The 25012-nt window shown below is 53.4% G+C and overlaps 1 protein-coding gene and 1 long non-coding RNA gene across 4 annotated transcripts in view; both read right to left on the reverse strand.

Annotated features, from left to right (window-relative positions):
* On the reverse strand, positions 16709-20469 carry LOC110402606. Its single transcript, XR_002441205.1, has 3 exons — positions 20434-20469; positions 19241-19346; positions 16709-17190 (listed from the first exon to the last, which is right to left on the reverse strand). It is a non-coding gene; the product is annotated as an uncharacterized LOC110402606 (long non-coding RNA).
* The window catches only part of C7H14orf80 (chromosome 7 C14orf80 homolog), a 65490-nt gene continuing 61671 nt past the window's right edge, over positions 21194-25012 (reverse strand). For all 3 annotated transcript variants that reach the window (XM_021404935.1, XM_021404934.1, XM_021404936.1), the window contains one exon: positions 21194-22437. In XM_021404935.1, the coding sequence (XP_021260610.1) occupies positions 22078-22437 (360 nt within the window). In that variant the 3' untranslated portion in view covers positions 21194-22077. The remainder of the gene's footprint in view (positions 22438-25012) is intronic.

Consider the following 25012-nt stretch of genomic DNA (forward strand, 5'->3'; position numbering starts at 1 on the left):
GGGGGGGGCCGGTCCTGCCGCCCCCGTGCGATCGGCGGAGGCCCTTCCTCCTCCCGGCCCCCGCTCCCCGAGACCGCGCTCATCCCGCAGGACCCCTCCCGCGGCTGTCGCTGCGGGCTGGAGCTGCTCCGGTCTCCGTCGCGGGGACAGCTGCCGCCATCCCCTGGGGCTCTGCGCCCCACGGGCGATTCTGCTGCCGCGGCGGAAAACGAGGAGGAGGCTGCTCAGTGCCCCCCACGGCAGAGCTCCTGCTCCATCCTATAGACGGCACAGGCAGTGAGTGCCATGCTTCAGTGCCGCTTCTCCAGACCGACTCCCTCCTGCCCCTCTCTGCCCGAGCAGCCTGGGCACTGCCGTAGGGCTCTGACCCCACCGAGGACACCACGTCGTGGGTGGACTTTGTAGGTGGGCGATGGGGTGATGCCAGGAGCAATCTCTGTACCACTATCACACGTTGGCATCATGCTGAGCCCCACAGTCTGCCCAGTGCTCTGCTTCCTCGGCCCACGGAAGGCACTTGGGCACAGTGGGGTGGTTGTGTGGCTGCATCCCCCAGCAGTCCCCAGTGCTCATCCTTAGCACCGTGGCAATGTGCAGCCCAACTGCAGCAATGCGCTGCGCAGCAGAGATGCCCCCACCCCAGCAGCTATACCCATGGACATTCAGTGTCACATCTCTCCTTTTCAAGAACTTCTGATCACTTTGCAAAACAGCTTGCTCGCTTTACGGAATTCCCAGGGAGTGTTTTGGTCTCCAAGTGTGAAGACAACATTCTCAGCTGTGTTTGCAGTTGCTTTGTGAAATAAATCTTCGGCACAGAGCCTTTGGTTCCTGCCAGAAGGACTGAGCTTGCACCGCCCGGGGCCCATTGCAGGGCTGGGCAGGGCTGGCACTGGGTGCCAACGCTGCCACGAAGGACAGCCCTGCAGGTATGGATGGAGCCGTGCGAGGAGGGAGCCCTTCCCAGGCAGGGGGGTGAAACCAGATTAAGGCAGTAAGTGTGTTTATGTGAATACTGGTTTAAGCCACTAACCGGATCAAGCTGCAAGCGATGCCTTTCCCCTGCTCCTATCCCTCCATCGCCGCGGGAGAAGGAGCTTTGCCTGGCACAGCCAGCAGCCACCCTCCCACATCCAGACCTGCCTTATCTACACAGCCAGCCTCAGCCTTCATTTCCAGCTCTGTTAATGAGCGCTCCAGTACACTGCAAGGAGGAAGCTGCGGCCGCGTGAGGCATAGCAGGAGGGCCTTGCTGCGAGCCCAACCGTGCATTGTGGCACTGACCCCATGCACGACACAGGCTACTGACCCTGTTGTTCCTGCCCCAGCCCCTGAATCCAGCTGCCCTGGCCATACTCAGGGGGGTACCACTGCGAAGTCTCCCTGAGCGTGGAGAGTCTAACAGTGAATAAAAGCACTGGGTCATCAGAGCCGGTTTAAAGGATTTCAAGGGTCCCTGTTTAGAAAAACACGTTCATTCATTGTCTGTGTCATAAATCTGCCCATTTATCCTGCTGGAGCTGGATGAATAATTGAAGAGAGGTTTGTGGCTAATTGATTTGCTGATCAGCGGAAAGGAATCATGAATAATTTATCTGACGAATATTATCCAACCATCCATAAAGCTGGCCAGTTACTGAAAATAATTAGTTGCAATCACTTCATTTCTCAGCCAGTGGCTCCGTGCATTTGCAGACACCTCTCGCGCTGTGCAGTCCTCAGCGGAAGCGGAGCGATGATGGTACTGCCCTGCGGAGCAGCCCCAGCACTTCTCCCCGCTGCTTCCTGTGCAGGCTTTGCAGTAGGATCCAAACCTCCTCCATCAGGGCAGAAGCTTCGTTTTGCTCCCAAAGCAATGACGAGTGGAAGTGCTAAGCCCCTACCCCACAGCAGTGCTCACATGCCCATGTGAAGGTGACTCCAAAGGGTGTTCATGCGAAGGCCGTTTGGTGGCAGAGGAGTCCCGGGCAGCGCTGCGTGCGTGGCACCATCTGCTCCTGCTTCTCCTCCGGCCGCAGCTTGGCTGCGTGGTTTAGCCCCACAAAAGGAATCTGCATGCCCAGCTTTCAGTGTAGAGATGCTGCCTCTGTGCTGCACAGCTTGCCTGGCAAAGGGTCAGAGCAGAGCGGGTGAATCCCACACTGGCTTTCACACGTGCTCTAATCCCATTTTTTAATCTGAAACGCAGAAGTAGCCCGCATAATGCTGCTGCTCTTCCTGCACCTGCTTGGCGTCCTGCAGCACCTGGCCCAGCAAACTGGCAGCACCTGTGCAGCCACCTCTGCTGCGCTCCAGAGCAGGAGGAAAGAGGAGACCTTGGGCTTTCTCCAAAATTACAGTTTATTTTCCAGTTCTTTCATGTCAGGATTTCTGAGAAACCAAACCATCTCTGGAGGCTCTCCATGTTATTTGCCTTCCAGCAGAAATCTTACCCGATTCTCCCGTGGCTGCAGATCTGGCGGGGGCAGTTCCCTTCCCTCCGTCTTTTCTACCCCCAAGCCATACACAAGCATCCTCCCCGTTGAATAAACATCATCTTTCCCCAAAACATCCACTCCGAGTGATTTCCTGGGCTCACAAGCATTAGCAAGTTTGCTGTCTCCAGGGCTGGAGATGGCGAGCAGCAGGAGCCGAGAGCTGTGTGTGCTCCTTTGCCAGGCTGCTGTCCTCTGGGAAGGGGAATCTCCTATTCCAAGAGAACCTAGGACAATTTGGAAGGCCCTTCAGAACCCCGACTGTGTTTAAATTCAGTGGGAATAGGATACTGCTCTGAGCACGCAGGCTCACTGTGCCCATTGGGGTGCAGAGATCTCCCTCCCAGCCAGAACCCCACCGGTTTGTACCAAGCCCTGTGCCGTTCGGAGGAGGGATTCCCGGGAAGCTGAAGGGCTGCACAGACCTGAACGTGGCCAAAGAGCACCCAGACAAGCGAGCTCGGCTTTGGAGAAACACTGCTGCAGCCTGCAGGGAGGCTGGCGGCCTGGGACCAGGGCTCATTTTGTTTGTAGCCAGGCAGGAGCTTGATTACATCTCTCCTCTTCTTGCTGGCTCTCAGCAGAAACACGCCTGCTGTGCTCTGCGCCATGCCCAGCGACAGGGCAGGGCTGTGGCACAGCGGGAGCTGGGGATGGAGGCTGCTGGCTGCAGGATGCTTGTGCCTGGCTTCAGGCTGTCAGTTTGGACCTGGCTCCTCAGAGCCCGGAGAAAAGAGAGCTGCTCGTGGAGGTGGAGGGTGGGCTCTGCGGCCCAGGCTTAGCAGAAAGGAGGGCAAAAGTTTGCTCGAGACAACTTAATTGATCTTAATGAGACAGGAAGGGCTTTGTGCTGCAAACAGCGGTGTTTGTTTTGTGGGTCTAATGCGATTTCTGTCTGGGTTTGATTACTCTGGGGAAGTCCTCTGGCCTAATAAACAGAGCCATAGGGAATTAGCGCTGATCATTTCAGATGCTGCTCTCAGCCTGAAACAGCACAGCCTTCCAGGGCGGAGGCTTACCAGGGAGAAGGGAATGCGAAAGGATTCAATTAGGGGCTAATTACCGGGCTGCTCCTGTGGGCGGGCAGTGCCTGGTGCCTGGGGACAAGGTGACAGCGCTCGTTTCTTCTTGGCACTTCCTTAAATGGGAAGGGAAGAAATGACTGAATTTCACAGCCGCTGCTGGAAAAGCAGCCCTCTGGAGAGCCATGAATGCTTCTGCTCAGACGTCCCCATGGGGTGATGTCCCCGTCTACACCCGTGCCAGGCGAAAGATGAGGGAGCTGCCTCAGCCTCAGCTGATACACCCCGAGATGCTGAGACCTGTGTGCATCAGCAAAGCCCAGCCTTTCTTCTGTGCCGTGCTTCCAGCACTGCTGCTGCCGTCAGAGGGATGCAAACCGCCCGGGTCGAGTGATATGTTCTTATGGAACAGGGAGCTTTTGAGGAAAACACAGCAGTTCCTCAGTGCTTTCCTTCCAGACAAACAAAACACAGAGACAAATGACAGCAAGCTCTCCTGCATCAGTAGGAGGGAAAAGAAAATGCTGGCTTGTCTTTTTTAACCTTTCTTCCTTCCTTGCTCTGCGTGTGGCCGGTATGTGGCCCTGCACAGCTGTAGGGATCAGGGAAAGCCATCTCCCCAGCGTGACACCCCAGCACTGGGGACAGGCAAAGTCCCCAGGGCATGGGCTGAGCCATGGCAGGGCTGTGCTGTAGCACTTATAGGCAGCACTATGTACACTCAAGGCATCTGCTGCCCGCCTCTGTATGTCTGCTGTTGTCCTCCGGAGCACCACGCCTGCACGCTCCCCTCTGCTGCCTCCTCGCCCCTTCAGAAAAGAGATTTGTTCAGCTCCTTGCTTTTGCTTCCCAGATCAATTTTCTGCATTTCACATGGATTGCTGTCGGATTTCTTCCATTCCGGCCGCTGGTGAATTTTGCTTTTTACTGCTAATTACTCCTTTCTTTCCTCCACCAGTGGGAATACTTCCCAGTTCATTGGTACCTGATGGTAGGGCTGTTCACCAGCACTGAACAGAGAGAAGTATTTTTAGATCCGTGGCTCTGGGTGAGATAACAGAAGACACCGTATCGCAGCACCTCCATGGTGTGCGCTCAGTCCGTGTGCCCACCCAGCACCAGCACGGGGTGGCAGTGCCACCAAAGGGTTCTTTGTGGCTCCCCTCCTCGCCTCCCTTGTGGGTTTTGCCTTTTTTTTTTTTCTCCATTCCAAATCCTATAATTAGGAGCTAGGAGATCTTGCCAAAGCTGCCGCTAAAAGGCGGCGAGCTTGAGCTTCAGGAATTTGGAAACGCTGGTTTTATGGAAGTCAGTTTGACCTTCGTTGTGCCCCCATTTACGTTACGAAGTAGTGTTTAGCTAAATGATGGCTTGCTCCTTCCTCCTGGGGCTTCTTTCTCATTCCAGTGCACATGCAGCGAAATGAAAGTGGCAGAGGAAGCAGCAACCTGGCCTTTCCCAGCGCTTGAGCACTTAACTCACAGCCTGAGCGACGTCTTTTTTTAACGGAGCTTTTTGTCGGGAGCATCTTAAAGAAGTTGCTATTAGTTCCATTATCACAGAATGCAGAGAATAATGAGATCTCAGGTGTAAGCAGGCCCTGCAGAGCACAGTCACCTTGCCTCCCCTCATGCAGGACTTTATGCCTTGCCCCAGTAGGGTTCTCGCATTAAAGCAGAGTGGCTTTAAGTACCCCAAGAGGCTCCCTCCATTCACACGCTGCAGATCAGTCTTCTGTATTAAAAACCCATTTAAAGCTCCCCAGCAAAACGTGTGCCTTAGCAAGGTTCGACTGTATTAATTCTTTGCTCAGATGTCCTGAGGATGAGCGAGCACAGGATCCTGCCCGTGCATTGCTCCCTGCCCATGCACGCTGCCTTGCCTGGGGAGCCGGAGCGCTCTCAGCAAGCGGTGCTCTCACAAATAGGTTACTGGTGCTTTGTGCGTGGAAAATGAGTTTATTTGCAGTGGAGAGGTTGGTGAATTTGCATCTCAGTGAGCACTTCTTCCTGGAAGGAACTTTCCATTGTGGGACTAAGAAACTCTTCTCTCGGGTGGACTGCTGTGCAGGGCAGCCCTGCCTGGATGCAGGGCAGTGGAGGGTCCCCAGAAAGCATTAGGAGGAGCTAAAAAACAACAAACGAAGACAACCCCCCAACTGTTCATTTCAGCGGGGATGGGCATTGCTGCCTGGCATCGACCTGAGCCTGAAAACAGTGACAAATTTGGTATTCCTTCCCAATCCCCCCAGCAGCTGGAGCCGGGGAATGGTGAGCTGTTGCCACATCAGGGAGATGCTGCTCTGGGAAGGCGCAGATAATCGCGGTGGTGATGAACGGCATGAATCATTTAGAAGGATGTAATCTTGTGCCATATGTTATGTGTCAGTACGCAGAGAATGTGTCACATCCATTAGGATAATGATCTTTTGTTTTCTGCAGAACGGCCGCTCTCTGGAAGCGGCGGAGCTCTCAGGGCAGAGGTGAGATGCCCGCAGCGCTGCCGTCTCTGCAGTACAGGGGCTGGGAATGACGGGTTTGGGCTGCGGGACACACTGGGCTGTGCCAAGGGAGAGTGGGAACCAGTGGAGCGGGAAGGGAGCTGTGGCGAGCACGTACTCCTATCTAAATTAATCATGAGCTTATCCATGGGCATCTGCGAGGAGCTCAGGATAGATGCCCGGCCCTGGGTGCACGATGGCCAAACCAATTTCCATGCTCACATCTTCCTTATTTCCTGCCAGAAATGCTCCGGCCCTGCTCACGCGGCAGCGGGGCCGTGCCCGCAGGTGGCCATCCCTCCCAAGGCTCCGGGCAGGAATTACTTTTCATTAGCAGCTTTACAGGCTCTTAGGCAGCCAAGCAGCCATGCCTGAAAGACAGCGGGGTGAGCTGTCATTATCGCACAAAGGTAGCTAAGCTCCCAAATCCTATTAGCGGGAAGGGAAGAGCTGCTGCGAGTGGCCTGAGGCAGGGCAGCATCCAGCTGTGGCAGCTGGAAGGGCAGTGTCACCTTACCACGATGTCACCTCACCACGATGTCACCTCACCCCTCGCAGGGAACGCTTGTGCCCTTCCAAAACTATCTGTCCCCCATGGTACCAGTGCTGGGCACTGCCTGTACTCACCATCCCCATGCTGTCCCCATCCTCCTGGCCTCCCCTGCCTGCTCTCCCTTCCTTAAGAGAGGCAGGACAGAAACCCCAGCCCCCCAGCTCCACTGTCAAGCAAAGCCAAGCTGTGGCTTGATTGCTGTTGTTCATTGGCTTGGCTGGTGAAGGTTACTGTGCAAATTAACTATATTTAGCCTTCCAGGTTTTTGCAAGACACTTGATTCAAGCATTAAGTGACATTTTGATTTTGAAACAAAAAAAGCACTGCCTAACGTCGATAAAGCCTGAGCGAAGCAGCAGAAAAACAGCCCAGGAGAGGAGCTGCCATCAGCACGGACTCGGTGCCCACACCTGCAGGTGGGAACATCCCTATGCCGTGGGCAGATGGTGGTGCCAGCGTCCCCAGCCCTTCCCAGCCCCACCGCTCCCCACCCCATTTCATCAGTTGATTCCCATCCCGCAGCAATTCGTAGGGAGTGCAGCACACAGCGGAGAATTCCAATAAAACTGAATTATTCCGGCATGAGAAATGTTTCTCCCCACCATTTGTCAAGCTTTATGCATCTTGCTCCACAGCAAAGACAAATCACCCAGCCATCCATCAGAAAGGGGGAAAATGGCAAAGCCTGCAGAGCGGGCGAATGGGCTGGATGGCACCACACCGAGCAGCCCCAGCATGCAGCGATGCCTGGCCATGTGTCTGCAGGGAACCGGCTGGTGCGTGCCATGGGGCAGGGCAGTCCTGGGGGAGCCTGCTTCCAGGGAACACTTTCTTGCCTTTTCCTCCTCCTCCTCCAAAAAGTCAGTTTGAATCCATCAAAATTTATCATTGGAATGGAATGAAATTCAGCTTGCTTTTTTCCCCAAGAAAAAGGAGTTTTGAGGGGAAAAAGAGAGAGAGAGAGAGATTTGCTGAAGTATGATGAGATGTATTGCATTCAGAAGCCTAAATTCACCCCAATTAGCTACCGAGCACCCAGCCCCACTCACTGCATGGAGCAGGCAGTGCTCAGGAGACAGCCATCTCCAAATGCCGGCCTTCTGCCTCCACCATCTGCACTGCCTGCTCCGCGGCCCTGGGAGCACAGCTTGGGCCACACGGGAGCCCAGACCCCGTGGCCACACGTCAGAGCTCTACCAGGGCCAGGCCTGCACCTGGGGCTGTTCAAACGCCAGGAGGAAAAGCTGCGCCCTGCCAGGAGACACTGGGAGCATCTCTGCTGCCCTGCGCTCCCCAGAGGCAGAGCAGCAAAGCGCTGCCTGCCCACTCCTCTGACCATCCTGGAAAGTAAGAACGACCTGTCACGGTTGCTTTGTGTCAGTGTCAACGCAAAATGGCACTTCTTCAGACTTTTTGTTGGCACAGAAATACCATATAAATTAATAATGTCATTTACTGTTAGACAAGAAACCATTTTCTTGAATCTTAGATGAGAGAAGCTTTCAGATGTGACTGGTTTGGCACCAGGCTTCAGATCCTTTTGAACACAGATAATACTTCTGTTGCTTCAAACCAACAAAGGGAGAGGAAATCTTCCATATGGATTTTTCTGCAGCTGAATGCTTGACCAGTTTTTTCTCTTTTTATGAGAGGAGACAACAGATCAGGCTCTTGGATGCTGCTCCGAGACATCTCCATCCCACAGAGCCCATTGAGCCCAGCACTCCACTTCAGGCCCCAGACCTGCACGGGTGACAAACCCGGCTCCTGACCCACTCTGCCCCATACAAAGGGCTCCCGTTGGACTTCACCCCACGTGGCTCTGGGTGACAAACACAGGAGCGTGCCCACGGGGACAGCAGGGACAGAGCCTTTCCTGCAGGAGTGGCCTTAAATACACACTAAATTCAGGTTAATTATGAACACATGCTCTGAGATAAAGCTTGAAGGAAGAGCTGAGCATCAACTACACAATGAATCTAATTAACGCGAACACAGCTAATTAGATTTGAATCTACACAATATCGTGCGTGCACTTGAAACTGCCTGCTTTATGGGAGTAATTAAAAAAAGTTAAGTAGGGTTGGACTCACAAATTAAGCAGCCGCAGTGATTCCCTTTGAAGCACACGGGCCTTCCACACCTGATACTGTGTCTCACCACCCTCACAGTAAGGAATTTCTTCCTAATATCTAGTCTAAATCTACCCTCTTCCAGTTCAAAGCCATCTCCCCTCGTCCTGTTGCTACCTGCCCTTACAAATAGTCCCTCCCCAGCTTTCCCGTAGGCCCCTTCAGGCACTGGAAGGCTACCGTGAGGTCTCCTCGGAGCCTTCTCTTTGGGGACAGGGCATCCCCTGGGGCCAGCCCCAGCCCGTCATTTCGGGCAGCAGGAGTGTGAGTGAGATCCCCCAGGGGCCACAGCGGCGCGGTGAGTCAGTCCCGCTGCAGCCCACCCATCCGTCACCGCTTGGCTGCGAGACAGAGCCGTGACAGAGCGGTCCACCCCCGCGGAGCGGAGCAGCGCAGACGGGAACACGCCCCGCGCTCGCAAAGTGGAGGTTTTGATTACGGCGGAGCGCAGGAACTGACAGGCGCCTTGTGCGGTAATTACTGTTGTGAAGGCGAAGAACTCCGCCGCCTGACACCGAGCGGGACGCGCTGCTCCGGCGGCACGGGATGCGGCCCCACAGGGCTCTGCTGGCAGCCTGGGGGGCAGGAGCGCGGGCACTGATGGGGAGGAAGGGACACGCGGCCTCGGCAGCGCTCGAGCTCCTCTGGGAACCCGGCCAGGCGTGGCACGGCTCCAGCCACACATCCCGTAGGTATTGTACTGTGGCCGTGTCTTACAACTGTGCACTGTGTGCAAGAAAGGGATGCTGGGATCAGCTGAGCTTTGTCCCTTTAGATGCGGCGAGCCGACCTATTGCCCTGTCTGGAAGCCTCTGGCAGCCCGGCGTTGCTGGGGGGGGCAGGTCCCGCTCCTGCTCCCAGCCCTCTCCCGTCAGAACTACTGCCACAGCACTTCCCGCTCGCCTCGGTTCCAAAAGCACATCCGCACTTATTTGGTTTAATCTGCGCTCCGTCTCCTGCAGGGAGCTCCTTACACGTCTGTCTCCACAAAGATGTTCAGAGGAAAAGGGCAGCTCCTCAGGGTCCAGTGCTTGATCACATCTGCAGCGAGAGGCTGTACCAGCGCAGATGGGGAAGTATTGCCTGCTCTGCCCCTGGGCTGCCATGTTTGCGAGGCTCCCAGCCCTTCCTTTCTCCATATCACATCCCTCAGCTCATGCTGCAGGGGGCAGGACCCTTGTTGTGGGTTCAGAAGTGACACCCAGCCCTCCTGCATTCCCCAGGTCTTTGCTAGTGACAAAGCGATCGCTCCGATAGAGCACGGTTCATTGCAGTGTCAGCAGCTCACTCGTGTGGGTTTACTGCTTGGGCAGTACCAGGCAATTCTGGAAGCTGTCCCCATCCCAAGTCCATTTCATTTCAGAGCAAATCAACTCATGGCTGTTTTCTTCAAATTGCATTTCTGGCTTGTGACAAGCGGAGGCAATTCCAAACAACACTCCTGCACCTGAATGCTAATGAGCACCAGGTTTATGGGAGCTCTCCCAGCAGACTCAGTGCACCGAGCTTCCTTGAGGGGCAAGGGCAGAGGTCCCTCCTCTTCCCCTGAGCTTTGGCATCCTCTTCATTCTGTCTGTGGCTAGGCTGCAAGCCAGCACAGGGCACTTCCCAGGGAACAGGACCGCTGAGACGATGCTACCCAACCAGACGGGGACATGTGGGGAAGCCCATGGAGCCTGGTTGTTGGCTTACTCCCACGAGTCGCAAAACCCGGACCTCAGGCAGGGTCCTGGCTCCTGAGAGCCTGGGGGAGGCCTCGAGCAAAGCACGGCACCCAAAACCAGGGGAGCATCCAAACACGCACCTGTGCTTGCTATCGGCCAAGTAACCTCCATAAAATCGTTTGAAGAGATCTATTCTGAATGGAGTTGTAATTAAAATAATGATTTTTTTCTTACTGGTTCAGTGACCAGAGGCTTGTTTTCCTTTAAGTCCTGACTTCACATTGAATGAAGCGCTCAGCTCAACTCGTAAGAAAACCCATTGGTTTTGTTCTCCAATACTTACCATCATCATTTAAATTCAGTTTGATTTCCAAATGAAACATTTCTAACAGATCGCTGGAGCCTGTCAGGGTTGTTTCTGTTTAACATTAGGACTTAGAAATCATAGCATTTGGGGGGAGGCAAAACTCATTGCCAAGCACCAAGTCATTTGGATGAGCCTGAAAACAGAGCCACTGGAATAAAGCTGTGCTTCCTCCTGAGCTGCTGCCATCGGTGCTCACACTGGGCACGGAGAAGCCCCCAGCTCCTCCTCCTGGTCTGCACACCTCTGGGCGCTGGGTAGCAGATGGGGGCTGCCAGGCTCCCTGCTTTGATTTGGGGGGCTTGTTTGGGCTGCAGGGCCCCCCAGCCCCATCTCGTCCTTTGGAGTCCCTCCCCGGGGAGCCAAGGTGGGCAGTAGGGCTGGAGGGGGGCCCTACAGCCTCCCACACCCTAAATAATTCACTTCATCGCAGAGCTCTTATGAATTATTGAGCCCCAGTTTGATGTCTCCTAGCAACACGTTTCCTTATTCCACCGCCATCCCTGTCCAGCCCCTCTCGGACACATGGGCGGTGCATGGCCCCTCTCCCTTCGCAGCAGGGTCCCAGCCCCAGCTCTGCTGGGGTGAAGGAGTTGGTGCTGCCCCATGCACGCTCCCATCTCGCAGAGCCAACGCTTAAAGCTGCTGCCAGAGGCTGGGATTGCCAGGCGCAGCTCTGGGAGTCACCCCTTGGGAACCTCAGGGAGGTTTCCAGCCTCTGTACAAAAGGAGGATTAAAGAAAGCAAAACAGTTTGGCTGGAGAAGAAAATAAATACATAAATAAATAAACAAATAAACAAAACCAGCCTCTGGCACAGAGCAAACTCACTGCTCAGCTGTCCCCTCAGAGACCAGACGGTGCAGGAGCTTCGCAGTGCTCCCAGCTCCACTTTCCCCACGCTGCTTCCCCACCGTGCAAGGAGGAGGGCAGCCCCAGTCCCTGCTCTTTATAGCTCCCCACAAGCTGCCATTGCTTGCAGCTGGCAGCAGGGCTGTGGGCTGCGCTGCAGCAAGCCTTTCCCTCCAGCTCCTGCAGACACAGCCCCGTGCTCTGTGCAGGTGTCTGATTGACCCTCCGTGCTCGAGTCAAGGGTCCGATGCTGCCCCTTGTTGTAATTTCCTATGAAATACCGCCATCCCTCCCTCTGTTTCATGCATAATTCAGAGGCTCCTCTAAAAATAAAGCTCCCCAGGCAGCCTCTGCAGCCTGAATAATTTGCCTCCAGGATGAGGGATTGTGGCTGATCCCTGGGGGCCACTCTCTGCGGCCAGGCTGCGGGGTCCCGCAGCAGGACTCTGCCTGGCGTGGGGTGGAATGGGGGTCTGCACCACGCAGGGACTCACCCTGTGCTCTGCCCACTCCGTGCTGCACAGCCAGCCCCGCTGCTGGGTTCTTCCTTGTTGCATTGTGACCTGCAGTCACCGGAATGCCGTGGGGGCTTGGGAGAGCCGTGTTGTGCAGAGTGAGGGTGATTCGTTAACGAGGTAACGACAAGGTGGGTATATTTAGCTGCTACACGGGGACTTGTGTGAGTGCACAGAAATACCTGCTGCCCGATTTCCTGCAGAGAGCTGTCACACAGCCCAGCTGTCCGTGGGAGCGTGTTTTAAGGAAGCTACATCGCATCATCCCTGCCCCAAGGCTTAATGTCTGAGGTGAGGAATGGAAAGGCAAAACCTCAGCCTTCCCTCTGCATCCCCTGCTCTTCTGGGGCACTTCGGGGGCTTCTGCTCAGCCCCAGCCGTCCCACTGGGGCCGGTGCTTATCCATGGTTGGTGGCTCTCAGTACAATGTCTGGAAGACCCGAGGGGGCAGTGCTGGAAGAGATCCTCCCTCCTGTTTTCAATGTGCTGGAAACACAAAGATTTCATTTTCTGATCGATGCACTGACGAACCAAGGACCTTCTTCCTGCTGTTAATTACGCCCTGCCGGATAATTACATCTCTGTTGCTCAGAGACAGACCCCTGCCTGTCCGTCTGCCCCAAAACCCGCAGCAAGGGCAGGTGGGTCGCAGCTCTCCTCTTGTTGGATGGCCGTGGTGGTGATCCCAGGGGACCCTGCTGCCCATTGCTGCAGCTGGGGCAGTGCGGGGCCGTGGCCCTGTGGCTGTGGCTGCAGGGAGGCTGGGAAATAGCTGAGGGACGTTGTACTGGGCAGAAAATCAATAGCTAGTTTTAAGATACTTTCCTACTGCTGTTGATTGCCTTATATTATATTAAGATACAGCAAACTCCCTTGGCTTGCTACCGCACTAAAGCTTCAGAATCCATGCCAATGGTGAATCATTTTTTTTTGCTCTTACCCCCCGAGGTGTCCTCGTCCCCGTGTCCTCAGCCCCGTGTCCCCCTCCCCCCCGATGATTCCCCATTGGCACTGGGCAGGGGGTCCTGCCCCCCAGGGCACCACCTCCCTCCAGCAGCTCTGCACGGGCTCTGGGAACCTGCATGGCCCAGCCAGGTCCAGCTCGAGGGCAGCACCCAAGTCTCCATCCCTCTACAGCGCATCATCAATTCAGGTTGGCAGTCTTTGTCTCAGCGGAGTGACCCATTTAGCACATCCAAACACCTCCTGCCGAAGTGACAGCTCTAACATTTCCCTTTAAACGGTACAGATTGTGTCACCCCTGGGTAATGTGTTAGCAAATCACACTGTTAGCACCAAACAATAAAGCGGCTTTATCTCATGCTGGGAGACGCTGCAGAGGCCTCAGCGACACCGTGCTCACCTTGCACCCTGCTCTGCAGGATGGCACCAGCACCAGGCACCAAGGGTGTGCCTCCCAGAGCCCAAGGGATGCCCAAGGGAACTTAAAGGAGCCCCAAATAAGCCCTATAGGAACCCCAAAGGAGCCCCAGAGGAGCCCTAAAGGAGCCCCAAAGGAGTCCTATAGGAATCCCAAAGGAACCCCAAAAGGAGTCCCAAAGGACCCCCATAGAGGCCCCAAAAGAGCACCAAGGGAGACCCATTGGAGCACCATGGGAGACCCAAGGGAGCCTAAAGGAGCCCAAAAGGAACCCAGCAGGAGCCCCAAAGGAGACCCATAGGAGCACACAGGACAAGGGAGAGGCAGCATCAGGAATCACATACGTGTGCCCATGCACATGCACAGCATCCAGCCCTGAGCTGTCCGTATTTGTGCTTCTCCAGAGGAGTGAAGGTTGCAGTCTGATGTTCCCTTCAGGTCCCGGAGGTGAGAAGACAGGCATCAGCATCTCTGTGGAGGGCCTGCCATGGGTCCGTGGGACAGAGGAGGGGCAAAGGAAGCTTAGCAAGACATAACTCCCACAAAAGTATTTCTTTTTCCATATGACTCCCTTGACACAGACTCACTTATTTACTGAGGTGGCCCAAACCCTATTAATTTGTGTGATAAATGAAGTATCTACTGTATCTCCCCAAGGGAGGAGAGGGCAGCACCAGCCAACCCTGTGCAAGAGCCCTTAAATCCTGCACTAATGCCATGCATTTCCATTTTCACTGACCCTAGAAGCTGTGGGGTTAACTCGCTGCTTAAAAAGAGGTTTTTAATGTACTTTACATGCTCGAGCATCGTTAATGGCTTAATGAGTTGGGCTAATGATGACTTCTGAGCTGCACGCAGGCCAACGTGCAGATGCTCAGCCCGCTGCTCCCACTCCCGCCGCCAGCACCTGGCTGAGCACAGGGAGGAGGAACCCGTTCTGCGCATTCATTTCACTGCCCCCGCCCTTGGCTGAGTGTCTGGGGGCAGCCCAGCCTGTAGAACACTAATCAGACACCTAACGGGAAATGCTTCGAGTAACGAGCTGACAAACTGCTCCGAAACTCATTCCCCGTAGTAAAGGGGAAGCTGGAGGGAAGGCAGGTTGCTGTGGTCCAGGAAAGCACTGCATTTCTCAGAAAGAGATGCAAAATCATCCTAACCCTATCTCCCGAAAATACAGCCCCGTGGGCAGGAAGGCAACAAGAGGGTGCCACAAAGAGAGGCGGAGGGGAAAGGAAAGCAAACCCTCTCCATTTGTTGGCTGGGGAAAGCTCATTATAACTTAGCGTTGCACCGGCAGAAAGGGCAGCGGTCAGGAGGAGATGCACTTCTGGATACTGAAAATCAATGCCTCTGTTGGTATTTAGGGAATTACTCCCAGCACTGCGCATCAATATCGCATCAGATAACGGAGCAAAATATTGCTGAGGCCGAGGCTGCTCGCTAATTGAGCAGGGCTGAGGAAAGCCAGTAATACGGCGCAGCAATTGCTACCAAGCTGGTGCCCGGGCTGCTCGGCTGAGGGGCCGACCACCTCCACGTGTGCTGAGCATAGCGGGAGGGACGGGCAGGTGGTGCGCAGCCCTGGGTGTGATGCTTGCAGCCTCACATCGCTGCCAGTCGCATCCCGCAGTGATGGAGAGGTAATGGTAATTAAGTGTAGCAGGGAAGGGAAGCTTCGCTGATGGAAAGAGTACACTGAGCTCCCGATCTCATCAAGGGAAATGCTGGGCTCCAAACTAAATGCATTTACTGTGTGGTGTGCCCTCACTCACCGCCGTCGTAATGAATCTGGGAATTAATTGTTTGCCCATTTAGAACAAGGCCCCTCTCGCTCCGCGCCGCGCTCCCCCTCTCCCACCCGTCCGTAATTTGATATTCCGGTTCGAAAACAAATTGGTATTCATTGGAAAATCAATCTTTTCGTTGTTTAACTCCCATTTCTCTGGGGAACGCGTGGAAATGGAATTACATCCTCTGATATGAACCCTCTCTGCACGCCTAATTGCATCCTCCTGGCTTTCCCCGGGCTCCTGCATTTCTGTACACTGCTCCCCACACCCGGGGCCCACAGGGCTGGGCAGGTCCCCAGGCCATCCCGCAGCCTGCGCTGCACAGGGGTTGAATCCTCCCCACCCGCAGCAGCTGGGCCGGCAGCGCTGCCCTGTGTCCTGCAGGGACGCTTGCTGCTGAAATAAAGCTCTAATTTTATGGGTAACTTTGGGTGCCCTCCGCAGCAAAATGAATGGCCATTTTCATGCAAAAAGGTTTTACCGGGCCATCAGAAGGCACTAATGAATAGACAGAGCCGGATCACACAGGCCCCCACCAGGCTGAGCGCCTGGACTGAGATTTACAGCGAAGCGAACAGCAGGTGCAGATAAAAGCCTGTAACCAAAGCAGGTTACACGAGTAATCAGAAACAACAGATTTCTGAAAAATTGAGCTGTCAGTCCCTTCCGTCCGGGCGCTCGGCTCTCCCTGCCGGGGGAACAACGCGTGCTGCTGAGATTTACAGCTGGAAAAGACCTCTCAGGTCCCCGAGTCCAACCCCAGCCCATCCCCACCAGTGACCACATCCCTCAGTGCCACATCCCTGCGGTTCTGGAACATCCCCCCGGGACGGTGACCCCACCACCCGCGGGGCAGCCGATGCCAGCACAGCACCGCTCTTTTGGAGAAGAAGCTTTCCGCATATCCAGCCCCATGCCCCCGAAGCACAGCCAGAAGCCTCCCTCCCTTCTCCCATCGCCTCACTCAGCAGCAATGTCTGAGCATCTTTGTCAGGTGCGTATTAGGAACTATTCATCACAAGAAATTAAGGGGCATGGAAAAAAAGCGACCTCTCCGAGAGCTTCAATTACACTGCAAGGTAATTGTGCCTTCCTATGCCTCCACCACCCTGTTTGGGAGTCTCCAGCAACAGTTTATCTATTTATTACAGTTTAAGCGTCCTTAGCCTGAGATCTTTGCAGTAATGAAAATATACGGCGCAGAGCCCGAGCCTGGCCCCTGCGGGCTGCAGGGCTACAGGGCTCCACGTCTGCAGGGAACTGGAGGGCTTCCCCTGCCAGACTGGGTGTGCTGGCAGAGGAGTGTCCCCCGGGGCAGGAGCTGCCCCAGTGTGGGCACGGGAGCTGGTGCTGCGGGCTGCGTGCGTGCCGGAGCGCAACAGAAGGAAGGAGCCTCGGCAGATGCCACAGAGAAGGAAAGACAAAAAGCAATTCCTTTCTGTTTGCTTTTGTCAGGAAGACACAGTCTTGCACCTTGGGTGAGACAGAGATGATTAAACAAGAAAAAGATGTCACAAAATCCCAAAGCCATAAATCACTCTGCTTGCAATCTTGCAGCAACAATACCCAGCATCCGCCGTGTGCGCGTCAGGGCGCAATGTGCTGGGGACTGCGTGCCCCTGCAGCAGCCCTGGGCAGCAGCGGGACAGGCTGCACGTGGAGCTTCTCAGGGCGAGGCAAGGTGATTTAATACTAAAGGCGGCATTTAAGAAATAGGGAAGGACACAGCGATGCCAGAAGATGAAGGTTCTGTGCTGGGACTCTCACTGCTTCGGGGGCCCTCGCTCCGTCTGTTCCCATCCAGTGCCGTTTCCATCTGATGGCTGCCGACGAGAACGTGTGAGCTTCAGCTCCGACCTCGCCTCCATTTCTAGCAGAGAATTCTTGCAGCGTGGGAATAGCCCGATTTACTCTTCAGGCAATGGAAATCAGTCTGCGGGGCTGAAAGGAAGATGTCAAAAGCAGGCACTAAAGATCGCTTTCAATGATAACGGCCGTACTTGGAGCAAAAAAATAATACACAAAGCTTTCATCTTGCAGCGTTCATCCTTGGACAGCAAAGTGCTCAGAGCCGAGTTCGCTGCCAGCAGCCCTGTTAGGGTGAGCAGCAATACGGGGCTGGCTGGCTGTGCCAGACACCGCTGCTGAGCGAGGCGGGATGCAGGGTGTGCAGTTGCGCAGGGTGTACGGGATGCAGGATGTGCACAGCGTATAGGACGCAGAGCGATGGGATGCGGAGGGTGCAGGATGCAGGGTGCGTGGGTATGCAATTGAGTGGGGCGTATGGGATGCAGGATGTGCATCAACAACTCAGGGCACCCCAGCACAGCGTGGTGTGCAGGGGCACCAGCTGCCCAGCCCAGGCGCTCCACGCTCAGCTGCAGGACAGAGCTTCCATTCCTGCTCCGCCAAGCTGCTAGGAGCTCTCCGGCACTGGTGAGCAATCCTGCACCAAAAAGCATGCTTGCAAGTTGCAGACAAACACAGACAAAATGGGATACCCCCCAGAAGGCTGCTCTAAATACAGACTTCATTTAATTTGGATGTCTTATTCCAGCAAAATCTTATCTGCAACTTTCAGGGCTGCCTGGGAAATCTTGCTGCCTCACCAGGGAAAAGGATATTTAAAAAGGATTAAATCTGACAGTCTTATACCGAAAGTGGATTTTTTAAGACATAAGCAAAGATTAAAGAGGAAAAGGTTAGTGGGCTGATGAAAACACAGCTGTATTTAGACTAATAAAGCTTAATTTCCAGTTGGATACAAATTGGCTGAGGCCAACCATTCACACCTCTGCTGTGGCTGCAGGACAGCCCAGTGCTGGCTCCGGGAGCTGGAGCTCATTCCCATGCAGGATGGGAATCCCCACCACGGCCCATGTCAGACCTCCACGCTGGCCCCAGCACACGGGAAAATTGCTTTTCAGCTCTGCGCTAACAAAAAGCAGCCGTGCATCACTTACCAATATTGAATCCGTTTAGAAAAAACACAGTTTTGCTCCGCTCTAATTGCTTCAAATGAAGCAATTGCATTATGCTTGGTCCCTTCCCTGTACCTCTCCGACAGACGCTCTCCACCAGCTCCCTAAGTTTGCCCTCAACACAGATTAGATCTCGATGCTCAGCGAGTGGAAGAGCAGCAGCCCGGCTCCGACACCTGCATGGGACGTGAGCAGGGCGCAGCAGGGTGCCACAGCCTGCGCACAGCTCCTGGCCCTGCTCCTCCAGGAGCTGCCTTGTGTGGCCGGGAGGAGCAGGATGCTAACCTAGCACTTAGGTGGAAGTAGAATTAATAGCCTGCCATAGCTGGCGTGCAGTAAATCAGACCCAGGCCAGGCTGTAACTCACCTGGCCGCGTATTTCATATCACGTCTAATGGCATCTGTCATTAACAAGCAGGCTGTCACGCCCCTCTCCTTGTAGGCTGTAGGGCATGGGGATCTCTCCTTTGGCACCAGCACCTGGAATATGCTCCCTTCCACTGGGACAATGCCTCTGCCCCGCATCTATTATCTTTGCTACCATCATTTCTGTGCAATGCCCAGCAGCCAGCAAGGGGCCAGGACCAGGGCTGTGGGACCAGCTGATGGGAACTTTTCACAATAGGATGGCCCCAAACCCCACCATTTGCTGGGCTCCTCCCAGACCAGACCCCCAGTGATGGGCTGGGGATGCTCTCATCCACACACTCCTCCCTGCCTGTTCCCATCGCCATGGAAACAGCAGTGACATCAGGCTGCACTACCCCAATGACTAATTGCGTAGCAAGCCCTGAGCCAAATGACTTTAACCATTCCCAGGCCCCAGAGATCCACACCCAAGCCCCCCACAGAGCCCTCCCCCCAGGGACTCATGCAGGGAACGTCCCCAAAGCAGCCCAAGCACCTCAGCCTGCCGCAGAGCGGGATTCCCAGGTCCCCTCCTCCCCAGCACAGCCCTGAGCGCCGTTAGCACAGATGAACAAGTGCCTGGAGGGGAGAGCTTCACTCACCAAACGTGCTGCTAAGAGCCTAATCCATTTCATTAGTCTGTTCCATTTGACGCGCAGTGAGGCTCAGGGATGCTCGGAGCAGCGGGCCGAACGCACACAGCCCGGCCTGAGGACAAATCCTAATCCTAATCACCACCACCTCCCAGCACAACGGAGCACAGCTAACCCCATGCAGCCAGAACCCCCCTGCTCCTTCCCTGCCCCAGCATGTCGTCGCCCGCACCCAGCCACGGCCACGCACACACTGCAGGAGCTCCTGTTGCCTGGCCCTATGAGTTACAGCATGATATACAGGCCCATTAAAGCTGCTTTCCTGAACAAATGCTGCCCCTGTGGCTAATCAGCAGAGCGTTCCCTTCATTGAAAGGCAAAATTAATATTGTTTTTGGCAAACACAGCAATGCCAAGTAAACAACTTGCCATCGAGCTTTACTGTCTGGGCTCTCCCCTGCCCTCCTCCCTGCCCGGGCAGCCCCCAGGCCTCGGGAGTGGCAGGGCAGGAGAGCAGAGCAGGGGCCACCAGCCCCACAGATAACCCCGATCAACCGCAGCCAGCTGGGTCCCTCTCTCCATGCTCACAGGGCACGGAACCAGACTCACCATACCCCAAGAGAGCTGCGTCCGGGAAGAAAGGACGGGCCAAGCCCCGAGTCTCTTCCCGTAAGCAGCTGAGGGGCAGAGCAGCGAGCAGGATCAGGCAGACACACGCTCACACTGCCACCAGCTCATCCTCCCGCAGGCGCTGCTGGAGGAATCCCACAGGGAACCCAAAACACTCCACGCTGGAAATCGCTACTCCCAGCAGCTCTTATTTTTAAACACAGGTTGCAGCCCTTATTTACCAGCAGGCGCGGTGCTGTCGGGAGCACTGACTGCAGATGCCTCGCTTGCCTTTTGCAAAGCAAACCTCCTGTTTTGACTGCAAGCTGCCTGATGCTCAGTTATTTGGGGAGGGATATTTCTAGCCACGCAGTGCAAGCCAGAGTTACCAGCCAATGAAGTATTTATGGCCAATTCCATTTTCCTAGCAAGATGTTTGGGAAAGCAAGCATCAACTGCATCACAGAAATGGGTTAAACTGTGCTTTTCTATTAACACCTCCACGCTGGTGTACGAGAAACCTCACGTGTAAAGTCCTACAAATACTTCCTTAAGAAGACCTCCAAGATCACCTAGTCCAACCACCAACTCACCCCCTCCATGCCCACTGCCCACGTCCCTTAGTGCCGCATCTCCATGGTTCTGGAACATCTCCAGGGACAGTGACCCCACCACCTCCCTGGGCAGCCCAGCCCAGCGCCTCACCACTCTGAGGAGAAGTTGCACAGGGGACGATCACCTCCTGCTCCTGCTAAGCAAGCCATGAACAAAACCGACACTTGAATGCGAGCTCTCCCCCAGCTAAAAAGCATTTGTCCACACTGCACTGCTGTACATCCCACGAGAACAAATAATCCTTGGAGAGCAATGTTTTAAACCTAAATGCAGTGCAACATGAAAACGTCTTCGTATCAAACCTGAAGGAGACAGGAAATGCTCAGAAAGAGACAGTCTGTCTGAAAGCCGGTCCATATCAAACTGACCTTGCCAAGCTGGGTGAGCCCAGGGCAAACCAGCCCTCCACACACAGCTTTCCAACAACGTTTGTGCTGCCACTTGCTCTGGCAAAGACTGCGTGAGAACCAACACGGGTGGTGCAGGGTCTGGAAGCCTCTGAACTTGACTTGATGTTGAAGAAACCAGGAGATCTGAGCATCGCCCACCCACTCTTACCTGTGCATCGTCACCTGCAGAGCAGCAATCACACCAGTGCCTGGGAAGATCCTTAAAGGCTCCTCACATTCAGCAGAGGCAGGAGCCAAAAGTGGCCATCAGCGCCGTGAGCTGGAACAGCAGACAGAATGCCAGGCCAAGGAAAGCCGGTTGCTCACAGCAATTCACAAGAAAATCAAACTGTTTTCTTTTCTTTTTATTTATTCCTGAAAGCGTACAACTAGAACATAAAAACATTCTTTAGTGAGAGCAAAGCAGAAAAGGGCAGGAAATGCATGCCAAGTGAAAAGCATTTGCATATTCCAGGGAAAGAAGCCTCCAGAGATAAGAGCTCGGAGACTCCTCGTGCATGGAAGCAAGGGTCATACTTCTATCTCACAGAAACTTCCTATAGCAGACCCATAAGTTATCTCACTGTGACTCGTAACTTGGTGAATGGGTTTCTAGTTTGTTCTCTTTGAGAACCTGATTACTTGAAGTGCATCACACCAGTAAATGAAGTCAGCGTGCTGCCTTATTTATTATAAGGCATTTGTTTCTCTTTACAGTGGCTGCCTTATAGCTGCCACAAATATGCAAACCAGCTGCATTAAAATAGCATACTTTCCCAATCTCTCTGAGCCATGGTGCTTTGTATGTTCTCCAGTACCTGGATTTTTCTGACTAATGAACGCTTCCACTTGCTGGAAAATGTTGAATGCAATTAGTACTCCAATCTGCAGCCTCAAAGTAAGCTGTGTCTAGCAGCTGAACATTCTGAAAGAGCCAGCACTTGGCAGAAGAACTAGACATCTAAAAGATAAAAGGGAGATTTAAGCACACTCCCACTAAGGCCTGCTGCAGAATTTAATTGGCAAGGTTAGCAATAAAGAGGCTGCAGGCAGAACCACCGAGGTTATGGCCCCAGTGCAAGTCACAAAGCAGAAACAAGTTACGATTCCCAGGCTTAAATATCAAAGCTCACATTTGGTTCCTCATCTTGCACACCCCCGTGACAAACTGCACAAGTGTGTTCTGATCAAATAAGCCTGCTCCTTTGTTCTTCTGAGTCCAGTTTTATCTCTTCAAGGGGAGATACAAATCACTCCATCCAACCTCTCTGCAATTTCATCCAACCTCTGCTTGCACTCATCCTGCAGCTGCTTCAGCTCTCTCTGTAGGCTGGCCTCTCTCATCCGCAGTTCTCTGATCACCTCTGTAGCACTGACAGCTGGAACAGGCTCCTTGGATACAGATCCACCAAAGCCTGTTTTGCTGGCAGAATGTTTGCTTCTAAACACCAGCCTGTATGACCCATGCATTTTGTTTTTGTTTGGAGCACCATGATTGGAAAGATCTAGTAGTTTCAGCTCCGCTGCTTCCTGTATCTTTCCTAGGACGGCAGAGAAGTCCTCTTTCTGCAGTTCTCCCTCTCTTGTTTTCACCTGTAGAGATTAAAAAAAAAAAAAAAAAAGAGTATGGTAGGTTTCTGTGAACAACTCCTCACGCCAGGAAGCAACACAAAATGTCATGTTTGGACTGGGATGTACCAAAGAGACAGGAGCCAATTGAGTGTAAACTCAAGTGCACAGCAGCAAAAACTGAATTAAACTAACGTGCTTTCTATCAGGTAGCAGCACCAGAGACCAAAAAGCTGCCTGTGGTCATTTCTTGGCAGCTTCGCAGCCCAGCATCCCCTGCCCTGATGACTAACACACGAGGGCTCCGTGTTCTCCCCTCGCACCGCAGAGGGGGTGGCTCTGCTTCAGAGCAGAACACGCAGGGAGACCCAGGAGAGTGACCTTCATCACCACTGTGCTATCAGCCACCTCGTTGTCAGAACAGATTAACTGCTTCGTGACTAACGGCACTAATTCCATTTGCAAATGCTTTCTGTACTTGGCAATGTGAAAAAGGAGGGATGGCAACTGTAAGCTAGCAATTCCTTCATTCTCATTACGGGTAACAAGTAGTAAAACAAAAATAATGAAGCAGAGACAAGGAAGTATAGGGTTAGAACAAAATGAATTACGGGCAGCACACTGAAGATAGGCCCAATAAAGCAAAGCTTTTCTTGTGACAGAATAGTCTGGATAAAAGCAATTGTATATACTGAGATTTCTCCAAAGCATTTTATTTAATGTTCACTAACAATTTGATGCGAAGAACTTGCAAGATGGTAATTGCCTTGCCAATTTCACAAGTGGATTAAACACGAATTCAGTGACTCATCTCAAAATGTAGTTGTCAGTGGGGAAACATTCATAAGAAGAGGTTCCCTACTGAGGCCTTCAGGGAAATGGTTCTTGGGCTAATGGCACATTATGTTGTACACAGCCTCTAGGTGGTGGTTGGTGGAGTCCAACACAAGCTGATCACTGGAGAGCTGTGGGTGGAACTGGGAAGGGCACAGCCTGGCATGGGGCGGTCCACAGAGGGACCACCCCGGCCCCCTCCCTGCCCCACGTTTCCACTGTTTTGCCTTCTCACAGCTCTCTATCAGCCCTCTCCATCAGTCTAATCAACTTCTAACGCCTAGCAGAAAGCACTCTGCTGCATTACCAAGCCCAAACAGGACCTGGGTTGTGTGGAGAGCACCAGGGCTGGGGCCACAGGCAGGCCCACGCACCTGGCAGCAATGGGCAAGGCGGCCTCACAGCTTTCTGCTACGGCAGCCAGCTGCCAAATCAGCTCAGCCGAAAAACAGCAAAATTTCAAACAAAAAGGAAAAAGTGCAGGATTCAAAGGCAGGTCACCCAATGACTCATAGCCCAGAAAACAAGCCTTAAAATGTGAGACTTCAAGAGCTCCAGCTATTCCACTCATGCAGAGACATAACTTGTTTTAGATCCTAAAAGTCAAAAAGATAGAGGTGAGAGACCAGACTTTGCTGACAAAGGCATAAGAAGATCAAATGGATGAAAACACGAACCAGATATTCAGCTTCAGAATAAGACATTGTTGCCTACTGTGAGGATAATGAACCATGAAATGCTCCATTGCTGCTCCAAGGATGAATCCTTTGGCCAAAGCTCAGCTCAGGTCAAGCTCCGTGCTAATAACACCCCTTCCACTCCTCCCATCCCTGGCCAGGGGTGAAGCTGAACTCCTCCTCGGGGTTTTAAATCCACAGATCCGCGTTCAGATATCAGTATCTCACGTGTTAGGGCTTTGACCAGTTCTCTGTAAGCTGGGGGATATTTTGTATCCCTCTGAAACACCAGGGATTAGTCAGAGCTGCAGTCACAGCTAAACTTCTCCACTGACACCAGCTTCATTCATTCATTCCAAGTCTTTTATCACAATATCTTCATGTGTTTTGCGGCCAAGTAATTAATCCTCTCCAGAGTCTTCTGATGCATTATCCCTCCCCACTCTCAACAAAGATCAAGAAAATCAATCAAGTCAGAAAAGGAGTAAGTTGCTCTGAATTTTTCCTCACTTGTTAAAGGCTTTATCGATGCAGAACCATCTGTTAGAGGAGACCTCTGCTGATTAAAGCATTTGAATAGAGAGTTGAAGCAGAGAGAAGTCTATCTTTGCCCTTGCCCAAGAGCCAAGGGTCCCTCTTTATCATAATCCCCACGGAATCCCAGGGCACCTCTCGCTGTTGGCGTCAAGAGCATCTGTGGTTCAGTTCTCTAACAACAATTTAGAAGAAACAAAACAGAAAAAAACAAATTCCATGTTATCTGCGCTCCCCACTGACAGTGAACAAATGGAAAGTGAAGTTTGCACAGAGTGGGTTTAACACTGGAATGCAGGGTGGGGAAGATCTCCAGTTACTTACACAGAACAAAATTACTAAGCAAACAGAGCCCACAAAATGTTATTTATTTTTTGCATTAAACTCAGGCAGAACACTGCCAGGGCTGTATGAGGTATTCCTAATGAAACGTAGGTTTTCATACCAGCCAAAAGTGGAGATTTTTATTACCCTTAGAGCAAGACACAAGATGGAAGAGCGTGATCCTTTCAGCATTAAGTGCATAGAGTTTTAACGTCGCAGAAACAGCTGAG

The sequence above is a fragment of the Numida meleagris genome, chromosome 7, assembly GCF_002078875.1.
Source record: "Numida meleagris isolate 19003 breed g44 Domestic line chromosome 7, NumMel1.0, whole genome shotgun sequence".
Taxonomy (NCBI): domain Eukaryota; kingdom Metazoa; phylum Chordata; class Aves; order Galliformes; family Numididae; genus Numida; species Numida meleagris.